Source organism: Platichthys flesus, chromosome 11 (assembly GCF_949316205.1).
Source record: "Platichthys flesus chromosome 11, fPlaFle2.1, whole genome shotgun sequence".
Lineage (NCBI taxonomy): Eukaryota > Metazoa > Chordata > Actinopteri > Pleuronectiformes > Pleuronectidae > Platichthys > Platichthys flesus.
This window is the reverse complement of record NC_084955.1, coordinates 8950416-8963082: the sequence shown is the minus strand read 5'-3', so window position 1 is coordinate 8963082 and position 12667 is coordinate 8950416. Positions and strand designations below refer to the sequence as shown.

The window sequence follows — 12667 nt, the reverse complement described above, 5'->3', positions numbered from 1 at the left end:
GAGGAGTAAAGGGCAGAGGTGAGATGGGTGAGGAGGGGAGGGAGAGGGCTGGGAGAGGGAAGGTGGACAAAGGAAGTGGAGGAGGAGGAATTTAACTAATGTAGAGTATATATATATATATATATATATATATATATATATATATATATATATATATGAACAGGGTTAGGCTAGGACAGATGAAAAGTAAAGACTTAAGTAAATCAAAGAAGGACCTAATTTGATTTATTATGTCGCAAACCAGTGGCTGGAAAATGACGATGTTATACAGGTTCGATCTCAAATCTATTTTAATGTCACTGAATTACATCAGGAAACGAAACCAGATCTAACAAGTAGGCAACACATCACACACACACACACACACACAGACAGAATTTCCTCAACGTCTGGACTGCATTACACAGTGTCGAGAGGAAACCCCCTGCTCCCTAATTATAGTCTGCATCATTGGAGACTGAGGGCTCTCGAGAAATCGTTTTATCATTGCAATGTGGCATAGAGAACACACACACACACACATACACACACACACAGCACTTTTCAAACCAACAATAGACAGCTGCAGCATTAAAACCACCATCAGCATTGAGGGGTCTTCTTATGTGGCAAAGATGGCACTTATTTACAAGTGACAGGAAAAGAAATGCCAAGAGAGAGAGGACAGAAGCAACGAGCAGAGAAAGACGAGGTCTCTCACTGCGGCATCATTTGATTACGCCCGATGCTGATGGACAACTGAAGGGCACTGTGGGAACTGTAAACACGAGGCACCACAAACGATGGCGAGCGGAGTATCATGTGATGGAGCCTGGAACCCTCTGCCTGAACAGGGAAGTGTGGTGGAGAAGGCAGAGGCCCAACCGATAAACAGAGTGAAGGGGTAATGTACATAAAGGCCCGCTGCGTCGCTCGCAGGAGATGAATAATGAGCCGGGCTGTGGTTGGAAAACAACAAAAGCTGCTGACTAACTGTAGCGGTGTGTGGTGAGGTGGGGACGCTCTGTCATCTGGGCTCTGGCCTGCGCAGGGGGGCCTCTTTCACCTAAACATGCTGTGTCTGAATACAGCAGGACCGTGGGTCTAAGTGTAGGTATACTCTATATGGCTTAGTAGCACCTTTTCTTAATACTAATAAATCCTTAAAAATTACAATCAAAATGAGAGCCAGTCCATAGCAAGGTGGTACATCAGGCCTGTAAACACGTAAGAGGTAAATTAAAGACAGTGCTAATAGTTGTACTGCAGTAAATACCCTTCTTAATTCAAATAGATCTATTTACAACAGAGATACCGATACTGTCAACAACATTGACGTTTAAATTGCAACTTTCTGTTGACGTGACGCACTGATCACCCTGTGGTCTTTTTTTCAGAATGTTCTATGTGGCTCTGGGGGAGCTTTGTTAAAACATGACACTATACCCCTGATTATGTCAACAGGATAATCACAAAAAAAAGATTGGTAGGATTTAGAATTCTAAAGATGTGGAGTTTTGCCTTTCACATGTGAGAAAAACGCAGCAGTGTAGAGATCAGGTCCGGGGCGGTCAGGACAACTGGAACATCTCAGAAGCGTTCAGCTATGAATATATAAATTCCAGTGTGGAGATTACATTTTTGTGTCTACACCACATCAACACCAGCATCGGCCTCTATCACCAAAAGCACTGGAATCTGGTGTTTTTTCCAAGTGGACATCGTCGCCTCTGCTACATGTATGACACGTCATTTTCAGACATTTGTGTTCTCACATACAGCCACTCCGGAGAGTTTCAGGAAACTAGCTAGAGATCAGTGCATGTCTGAAAGCAGCCCTGGGGAGTTAAGGTTTGAATATTCTGGGAGCTTAAACCGTTTAAATCTTATACATCTTATATCAGGATATCACTGCCTCTGTTGTTTGGATTTTGACCATTCCATTAATTCTCTTTTGCAAGTATTTCTTATGAAAGTAAATCACTGCAATATAAATGTAAGGCTTTAGATTGTATGTCCATGTAATAGTTGTCTTCATTTTCCATTCCACATGTCAAGTACATGTGCGGTTGCTGTAGTTGTAACCCCCTTTTTCAAGAAAAGGATCATTTGGTAAAAATTGTATCCATTTATTTGCAAAATAATAAGTACAGGCGTAAAAGTAATAACAATTAAAATAGTAAGAAAGATTAAAAAAAGCACAATTATAACAAATAAGTTTACACTTTGTTACTCTCTTGAATCCACTACCAAACTGATTCGTGGTTTGTCTTTTGGATAAGACACTGAAAAGTTGTTTTGTCAGATCTCCTGAGGCATCAAATTATTCTCCATTCAAATCCGATTTGTTCTCCTCCTTCCTCTTGTTGACTCCGCTGAAATACTTCTCTCTGAAGGCGTTGTGTCCCTGGAAGGGGCTGAAGCGGGGATCCGCCAGATGAGCCAGGCTGTCGAACTCCTGCAAAGAGACAAACTCAGAGATCATCGTACTGCACTAACTTAGCCCTGCTCCGCAAAAGTGTTGCTCGTTTTCTCAAATTAAGGAGCTTTCATAAGACATTGCATCATTATATGGATTGTAATATGTGCTTGAAAAGATCAGTTTTTATGAGTAAAATCCAAACTTGTATCCAGCTTCCCGGGACTTTTTCCTTTTTCCGATAAATTTTGATACAAAAATGAAACTGGACAAGTTAAAATAGTCTGTATTTATAGAGTGCTTCTCTAGTCTTGATGATCCCTCAAAGTGCTTCACAGTACAGTGCACCAATGGGCAGCACTTTCTCTATCACACATCCCTTACACACTGCCGACACTGCTGTCAGGGGTTTAGTATCTTAGGTTACTTTGGCAGGCGGAATGTGGGAGACAGTGATTGAACCTCCAACCCGCTGGACAACCCGCTATACCTCAAGAGCCACAACCGACATGTATATGCCCTTTTCTTCAAAAGGAGCACATGTGCAGATTTGATAACACCATATCAATACATATGTCATCTTGAAGGTTCTCTTCTCTTTCCCAGTCTATGACGCTCCTCCCGCCACATGTCTGTATATTATCCCAAGGTTTGCATAACTTCTCCATGTTCGTATGTCGGAGCAGGGCTGCGCTCTTGTGTCTGAACAATGTATATGAACTGTTATGAATCCCTACAACTAAACAGTTTGTCTTGGCTGTTAGGTAGCCGTTGGTCAACGGAGGGATGAAGGGAGGAAAAAAAAAAACAGCGATGCTGGGAGGAGGAATAATGAGGTGAGTTGAGTTGGACAGGATGACTCTGATGCTGGGGCCTGTAAGTTTTCAGCTAACACCTCTCGTTCGCTTGCTGATACTGCCAAGCAAACTAAAAACTGTTTCCATGACCACGTGGAGAAAAAAACTCAGAGCGGTAACAAGACTAACAAACCTAACCATGACCCCAAATGAAGAAGAATAGAGGGGCATGACTACGACCAACTGACAAACAGTGCAAATAATCACTCGGACTTTGCCAACAATTATACAGGTGGATGGATCCATATAACTTATGTGAAATACGTATTTGTCTAATTTAACACTATATCATGACCCATAAATTTAAAAGATCTGAGCGTTTTCTGCACTAGTTTAGCATAACCAGCAATTAGCCTGGCCCTGCTTTACTGTCAAAACACTGGAAGAGTGTGAGTCCACACATGTCATAGACATGCGAACCCATTCAAGTGTTCGCCCTGATGCGGACTGAGGCATATTGGGAAAGGAAAAAACCAGCGAGAGATACCAGTCAGATAAGATCAAACAAGTGTGTGTGCGTGTCATACGAGGCCCTTTATGGGAGCAATTTGGGGTTTTGAAGTGGAGCGGATGACAGATCCAAAGATGGATTGTTTTCCATACGATGTGATTAAGCCATTTAGGGTTGCAGTATAAAAGACATGAGCCAATGGCAGCCAGATGGTGAGGATTAACCCGAGACAGCCAGAGAGACACCATCACTTCCACTGGGATGACATGTCAAAAAACATACACAGGCATATCCTGCATACATGTAAATGGAACCTACTTATGTGGTTACATATACATTGTACAAACGTACGCTTTACAAATTAAAAAAAACACGGCACAGGCGGAAACACCAGTGCTCTCCGTTTACATAAAAGTCACATCTATGTTGCTGCTCATGCTCACACATACAAACACGTTGATCAAATTCCGCAGCACGCACAGTTTGCTATGTTCAAATGTGTTGTCATTTATGCTACGTGACCATGTTGCATAACTTAAAACAATATATTTACACTGTATGTTTAAATGTATGTTTCCTGAGCACACGTGGGAATGTTGGTCTTAAAATGACGTGGAGAGGAGTTATATGAGCACATCACATCAAAGAGATAGACTATAGGTTAGGGAGCTGCTTTTGTGTTTTATCCTCGGAAGTTAAAATCATGTTATTATCCACACAGATCTCATCCATGGCCTCCCTGGAATCTAACTGAGGGAGATCCATCAGAGAAACCCCTTGAGGTGGAACATGTTTGGCATGAATCATCAGATCAATTTTCTCTTACCCTTTTGCCATTTGAATGATTAATAAATTCAGCTCCATTGCAAACACATTCAGAAGCATAAGCACACACCTCTGGCTCCTTGATCTTCTCCATGGTGATGAGGCGTCGTGATGTGTGGCTGGAGAGCATCTGCTCACAGTTACTGATGAGCCGGAGACATGGATTAAGAGGAACCGTCTCCTCACAGTACCTGGAAAGGACAAACACACAAAGTTATTCATCTCCAAAAGGACACAGAAAGACAGGCATAGAGCACTTTCCTTCTTTTGGGCATGATGAACTGACTGGGAACACTTAGAGAAACAGATGAGAGGAACTTGTAAGGCCCCGGTGACAGTTCAGTTTGTCAGGAAGAAGTAAAAAAAAAAAAATCTCTCTGGACACAGGGACCAATCCTGTCAAATTTACAACCCAATTTTAGTTTCTCCGCCTTCTACGCCAACACATTTCTCACTAAATCCCTGCACATGTGACCGGTGGAGCGAGACCACAGCTGACACAGCTTTCTGTGCACAGACGTTGCTGGAAAAAGTAACTCTGACCCGACAGGTCGACCGCTGCTCTGTCATCACAGCCTGGCCAGGTTAGGAACCATTACCAGCACATGAGGTATGCGTTTGCATATTTGTGTCGGTAGCACTTTCTCCTGCACCATCCCTGGAAGCGACGGTCTCGAATCAAAGCTGGATTTGCATGTCACTGTCTGTCTGCCCTATTACCATGGCTACATGCAGGGCCTCGTCACAGTGAGGCGATAACTCTCTCCTGCCAATCAGGAGTTGTTAGCAGTCAGCCTGACCCAATGGAATGGTGCTAATCTCTAAGTGGAGGTGAGCGTCGTCTTCCATCTTCACTGCTTATTCTTTATTACAGTTTTTATTTTATCTTTATTTTATAGAGGGCACCTTCATAAAGGCTGCAGCTGATCACTGAATAATTAGTTTTACACTATTTTTCTTTTTCCTTATATTAATGAGCCATGAAGATGCACTTACATTTGAAAAGACAGTCACATAATTATCCGAATAGGACACAAGATTATTTCCTGCCTACTCTGATTGGATCACTGGATCAGTTCCCCTCTCGTAACAGATTACTTTTAAAATCATGAAAAAAAACTATATGAACATATAACGCAATGCATTATAAAAATGTAAAGTAGAATAATTAGTAAAGATATTTGCTGATATATGTGTTGGGAGTAAGAGTTTAAAAAAAGTAACCTCAAATAAATCTACAGAACGTACAGATAACACAGTAAATGTTATTTGTTACATCCCACCACTGGAAGCAATGAACAACGGCCTTAAGTTTAAGTGTCGAATATCTAAATGAATGATTGGCTAAAGTGTCAGAAAATATATACTGAGGTAAAAAATGATGGGCTGAAAATGAAACATTTGTACTCAACGACACAAGTATCCCCTTACTTCGGACAATTTAACTTTTTACTCTACGTCTTCACTTCGCTTGTTTATGTTGTAATTAGGTGAGTTTATGGCTGTGCTGACGGATGCTCCATCGTCTGTCTTTATACGTTTTCTTTCGGTCGTATATATTATTAAAAGGGGGAGACAGGTAAGAGAGTTTAAGGGGTCTAACCTGATGTAGGTGCCGTCTCTTACTGACAGGACTTTATGTCCCCTGTCATCAGACACACACACACACAACTCCCCTTTCTCATGAGGCAGACAGACACACACAATCCCCATTGGTTCTATCACAGCCATAGCCACATATGTGGGGGTGATAGAAACCTGATATCTCCCCTGTAGAGCCCCAGATTAGGCCCAGGAGACAGGCTACGTCTGAGCTTACACACACAGACATACATATTGAAAAACACACGTTGGGATTGTGCACAGAAACACACACACTGGTAGGTCGGCGTGCAGACCACAAGGACAGATAGTTCACATATCTGACTTGGCTGGCCTCAGACGTTTATTTTGGCTCAGTGCTCTGACAGGCACAGAGTAGAGCACCGGTAGATGAGTAGCAAAGACAAATGTGTGAACATGACGACACACATGTATGCATGTGCTCATATACCAGACCACACACATCCATGCCTATTTAGAAACATAAACTATGCCACGCTTTCCCTTAAAGTAGCAGTTTCTAGATGGGTTCGATGATACACTGACTTGGAATAGGGAAAATGGTGCAGCTTTCATTCCCAGTGCAACCTTAATACCCTAAGCCATGATAATCGCTGCTTAAGTTAGAAGAATCAGGCCTAGAAGATCAAGGGTAATGCATCTCCAATAAAAAGTATCTCCAATATTTGGTTTGGAAATATATAGATGAAGAATTCTAAACAGACTTTGGTGTATTTGTTGTAGCAGCCCCTCTTCTGTTTCAAGAAGCCGGGGATCATGGGTAATGTCCAGCTTTTAGTTGCGTTTCTGTTCCGTTTATAAGAAACTAAATAAATCAGTACATAGCGCTGCAGAGGGTGCTGTTGCTCAGTAAATATAACATGGTGTTGCTTAAATTGACAAATGCAAAGGGATGTGAACAAAAGTCAAAGATTGGCAAGCAGTGTTTGGTACATTTGTACTTTTTCACAAACACACTTGGAGAAAAAGAGAGGATGCACGATGGTCGTATTGCCTTCCCGGTCCTATAATCAGGGCCCTGAAGGAGTCTCAGCCCTGCAGGGTTTTTCTTCAGTTACTGCCACAGTCTGTTTTTAAGCCTGAACAGTCAAACACCTGCACTTCCAGTCAGCACTTACACTTTCTGCTTAAAACGCAGAACATCCAACAATGTACAACTCTGTTTCAGAGGAGCCTTCTTACATGTGGTCAACTCCCAAACTTTCAGTTGTGGTTTACTGAGGCCAAGCTGTATGGGCGGGAAACCCTCAACACACCTGAACACTGTCATGCACACAGGTGGTCACATAAAGAGGTCCATGTTTTATAGGAGTGGGAATGGAATAGTGCTGAAGGGAAATGCTCAAAGGTAAAACAAAAAACAAGTGGGAAAGTGAAGTGGAACGCTCGTTTTGTGTTTCTTATGGATTTACAAAGCCAGGTTCAATTAAATATAACTTTTGGATTTTATAAAAAGTTACCTTTTTTATAATATGATCTGTCTTTTCTTCATGTTGTTAGGTTATTTAAGCAATTCATGTTGTCAATTATAGTTTTGGAGGTTGTGCTCTGCATTTTAAGTCTGTATTGTGCAGTTGTGGTTTATGGTATAAGTCTGCCCCCTATTGATAGAAACTATTATTTGGAGAATAGCATCATTTAAAAAAAACAGGGCTCTCCATTGTTACCACAGTTTACCCTGTTTTATAAATAGAATGTATGTGAACATAAATCTTTTTGCACCAAGGCATGTTTTAAACAGAAAAAATATAAGTCATAAATGAAGTGTCAGTAAGACAGTCAGGTATGACAGTAACAGACATCAGCATGCTTAACTGAGCCTGAATGTAACTGTCAGAGGCTGAATTAAAACATAAACTACGAAAAACCATGATTGTGAACAGGCTCAACATACAGTCAGTTTGCAGACTCACTCTGGCCTGTAGACAGGCAGCCAATAGACGAGCCTCCCACCAATAACCAGGTGAAGAGCTGAGAAGTTTAACAGGTCTGTGAAGATGTCGCTGAGATGGTACGCCTGTGAGACGGGGACGTGAGACTCTAAATATCTGGGTAGAAGATTGAAAAAAATGTGAACAAGGTTAGAACAGAGTAATGATGACAAATACACATTTGACATTAAAAAAATGATTTGCTCAAGTTTTACAGTTGGAGAGATTGTTTAAGGATCTAATGGAAAGTTGCTCTTGAGCACGTTTGGCTTATGCTTTTAAAATTATCTCAGAGAAACAGGCCCAGCCAATATTACTGTCTGATATCAGTGTTGGTAAGATAGAAGGTGAACTTACAAGCCGTCAGCAGGTTTAGTGACGTCTTTGTGGGAGCCTGTTCGCCTTGTGGACTCACGGATACCATATGGAGCTGTAAACAAAAGAAACACAGAGGAATTTCAAAAACAAGAACTCAGAATTCAAATTGTGCACAGTCCTCCAAATATTTCTGCTTGATTTCATTAAGACATTGGCATTATTTCTTGAGAAATTCACCAAAATATTGAAAAACACGCCATTGAGATAAGGAAAGTGAAAAAAAATATTCCTGGATCTGATACTTGGTTTCAATAAAATCTTGGTGGAGCTAACAAAAGACGAGAAGAAAGGAACCTGAAGTCTGCAGACGTGTAGGTCGAGCACAGGCTGGTTGTAATACAGCAAAAAACTGTAATCCAGCGCGTTGAACACTACAAGTAAAATGTGTACAAGTAAAGCAGATCATTTCTACAATGGTGGTTTGGCAAAACTTAAGGTTTATGGACAAGCACCGATTTGGATATGTTGTCTCAGAATCCGCTACCAGGACAAAATGTTAACAGCCCCATCTAAAAAAATAAGCAGCTAGAATTATACCACAGTTACGATACATCAACAAAAGGTTTTCATACTCTGAATTTCTAAAATGTTAAATGTGTTTGTTAAGAACATAAGCAGCACCTACGATCAGTAATAATGGCGTCGAACAGAGCAGCCTCCCTCCACACAGACTTGGATGCATCGGACACCATCACATCCACATACATCTTCTCTTTTCCATATTGCCGCAGGTTAGCTCTGATATTCTCATCGGGTCCTCGCCATTTCTGGTTTGTACGGCTCGAGCGACCTGAACAACAAACGCACATTTAGGAAATCTCTGTGATAATAACGTAATAAGACCAAGTAAGCTACGAGTAGACAAAACTTACCTCTGCCGTGAATGGTGTTGTAATCAATGTCAATTCCACAGACATAGGATCCAAAATGAGAACATGCTACCAACAGGCTTCCTGAAACAGAGACAAAGAACTGACTCAGGATGTCCCACACACAGGTGGAAGTCTGTGGGTGATGGGCAGAGGCAGAAATAACTCACCTGTGCCAACAAAGGGGTCAAAAACCAGGTCATTCTCTTTGACCCCAGCGTGGTTTGCCATGATGAATGACAGGCCAGCATCCATACTGGTGTTTCCGATAAAGTGTCTGTTCTTCACACTGTGGGAGCGAATCAGTTCACGCTGGCCGTCCGCTATCTGGTACAGGATGAGGAGTGTTCAGCTGCAGGTAAGCTTTTCTTATGATTCTTCTGATGCAAACAAAAAATCCTGAGCCTCACCCATCGGCCAAAGTATATGTAGTATGGATCCTCGGGGATGTTGTTGGGGTCTGTGCCGTAATCCTCCAACAAGCAGAAGATGTGCTGAGGGCTCTTCAGGCTCACCGTGCCCTCAAATGGAAGATACTCCATAGCCTGACATGAAAGAACAGAACATGATGCTCTGAACGTATACACAAGCTTACAAAGAAAAATACACTACACATATTTCTGAACACATCCCACAAATCCTAGGACTCACATTAATCCTTTTGATTCGGTCTGGAAACTCAAGAGTCTTGTTGAAAGTGTAGACGTTGATTTTGTAGGTGGAGTCCTTGTGCAGGAATGGTGTCTGTAGAGGAATGCGGAGGAGGAGCACAAATACAAATAAAAACATATTATTATATACTCTAGATTGCATCAAATGGATTCCATCGGTTTGTCTGCATGAAACAATACAACAATAAACTGTAGCACCACAAACCATTAGCTCTGAAGGGTAGGTCAGGAGGGATGTTCTGAGTTCACTGTGCGTCTGTCCGTGGCCCCATAACTCAAAAGCTGACCTGGAAGGCAAATGCATCTTAGAATACATCTACATTACAGTCACTACAGTGTAGAAAATACTGCCAAGGTGACAGGACCACAGATTAATGGATGCATGGCAGGGACATCACTCACTTTGCACAAACTGATCTTGCCATGATGCCACGGACATCGTCCTCAGCCAAACCATCCAGACACCAGAAAGGAGCCTGGAGAGAAGAAGAGAAAAGTTCAGCGGCTGATGTGGCCTTGGTATGTCATTCTGTAGCAACACATTTTATTAGGCACAGCAAGGAAAACAAAGGAATAGGAATTATTACAAATGCACTGGACATGCAAACCTTTTCTTTGAAGTGTTCACCAGGATGGAAGGGTTTTCCTCTGAGGGCCAGCAGAGCCTTAATCTCCTGCAAGAGGGGGCGGAAAAAGCTCAAATACTGACTCATGATTTTAACTCTATTGGAAAATATTACACTTACAGGCAGATTAAGGAGAAACAATGGGGATAAATTGCGTTTATAAAGTGTGGGAATGTTAAAAGTTTGTTTCAGCAAGGACTAAATTATCCTGAGTTTTAATAATGCTGGAGCAACAGCAGTCTTTTGTTAGACCTTTCTCGTGTGGTAAATGCACATGTGGGTCATTGTGTGTCAAACCATCACACTTTTGTTTCACACATCACAGATATTAATGGTATTTTTCAAGCTGATTTGGTCACATGAGAAAACTAAAGAACTGAAATTGCATGCGTCTTGGATATGGGCTCAGTGTCACATCTCCTTAAATACAGGTAATACAGATCGTTTTTTTAAAGCTCTTTGCTTCACAGTTATCTGAACAGAAGTCTTTACCCAAATAAAAAAATAACAGCATTATAACAGAAATTATAACAGTTGAAGATTTAAAGTTTCACCAAAAGTTAGTTGATAATATCATCAAGACCTCAAAAAAGTTTGGTCTGAAGTTTGATAGTTGCTGAGATATAGTAGTGTATCGGAATTGGCATCACATCACAAATTCTTAATAATGTTTTAGAGCAGCAGTTTGTGATCAGAACATGTTCAGACAGACAGTAGGCAGCTTTCCAAACTGGATGTTTATTAAATTGATTGAAAGCAGTGGCCATTCTAAATTTCACTAGAAGTACTTTCATTCTCATTGTGACCAGTACTCAACATCAGAGAAATGCCCCTTTAGGTTATTTTCATTGGAAGGAGACATGTTATCACAGGAACAGAGTAAAATATATTTAAAGCAAAATCACTCAAATATCCTGTTCATGATTCTGTTTCAGTGTGCATTTCAACTGATGCCTTCTGAAAAGTGGGTCCACTGGGGCTGGGCGATAAAACCATGTGAAAAGTTATCACTGTGTAATTTTCATCAACAGCAATACAAAAAAGGTTCAATATATATGTTGATTTATTGTTTATGCATTGTGAAAGCACAGTGAGGAAGAATAACATATGGCTGATACAACTCAGATTTCTCATTATCCGTAATAAAGAGTAGTTTAAACCCACAACCTTGTATCAGGCGCACAGATCAGTATTTAAATGTGTCATGAATAATTATATGCTATAATGATCAATATCCCCTGATTTGTCCATAGCATCCGGCCCTAGTGTCCATTTGATCCGGAAACTGGTCCCCGCCATGAAGACAGAACACACAGAGACAGGTCAGGTGGAGAAACGTGTGGAGGAAATGTGGTAGAAGAAACCAGATCCTCTCATGGAGCTACATCAGACAGTGAGTTGTCCCAGGTTGACAAGCTAAGTGTGTTAGCTAACACAGAGCCCCGCACGGGAGGCGGGACTCTTCCCCCAACTCCTCAAGTGATTTAACTTTTACACGAAGGAACGGACAGAGGCCGCGAGTAGTTTATGCAGGTTACCGGTAACCTGAAGTCCAGATTATCCTGAGCCAGATGTAGCAGATACTGGAGGCGTGTTCGACCGGTGGAAGCCGCCATCTTTGTTGCGATCTCAAAATACGTCCGGTTGGAAACCCGGCTCTGAAACAACGTACCCAGGTGTCTGTTAAATTACCATAAATGGTTGAAGAATGGCCTCCTCTCTTTAGTTTATTAAAACACTTAAGCTGGATGGTGCCAACATTTTTCTCCAGGTGGTCATTAAACACATGTCATGATTATCGGCTGTTTTTCTTTGAAGAATCTTGTTATCATTGGTTATTATCACCATTTTACAGATACTTTATACAATTTATTTTTAACCAAATGAATTATGTAATCGCCATGTTTTTTTGTGTGTGTGTCATGCACAGATTTGTATAATACAATAACGTGAGTAGACAAAGTCGCGTCCTCTCTCCTCTCTAATCTGCTTTACTTCAGCGGCACCCTATCATCTCCTGATACTCACTGCTCATTGG

General features: G+C 41.3%; 1 protein-coding gene across 1 annotated transcript; it reads right to left on the bottom strand.

The window, feature by feature from the left end:
• Positions 1-2093: 2093 nt before the first annotated feature.
• On the bottom strand, positions 2094-12276 carry trmt11 (tRNA methyltransferase 11 homolog). Its single transcript, XM_062399870.1, has 13 exons — positions 12168-12276; positions 10612-10677; positions 10406-10479; positions 10209-10290; positions 9984-10076; positions 9743-9877; positions 9503-9659; positions 9336-9416; positions 9089-9253; positions 8443-8515; positions 8068-8202; positions 4602-4722; positions 2094-2437 (listed from the first exon to the last, which is right to left on the bottom strand). The coding sequence occupies exons 1-13, from the start codon at positions 12243-12245 to the stop codon at positions 2303-2305; spliced, it is 1395 nt and encodes a 464-aa protein (XP_062255854.1). The 5' UTR covers positions 12246-12276; the 3' UTR covers positions 2094-2302.
• Positions 12277-12667: the final 391 nt, after the last annotated feature.

Bases quoted from the DNA above. Each gene is read 5' to 3' on its own strand.
- trmt11 (XM_062399870.1), bottom strand. From the start codon at position 12,245: ATGGCGGCTTCCACCGGTCGAACACGCCTCCAGTATCTGCTACATCTG. The intron at 10,480-10,611 runs GTTTGCATGTCC...TCTTCTCTCCAG, and splicing joins GTGAACACTTCAAAGAAAAG to GCTCCTTTCTGGTGTCTGGA. The intron at 2,438-4,601 runs GTGTGTGCTTAT...GTCTCTTTGCAG, and splicing joins AGAAGATCAAGGAGCCAGAG to GAGTTCGACAGCCTGGCTCA.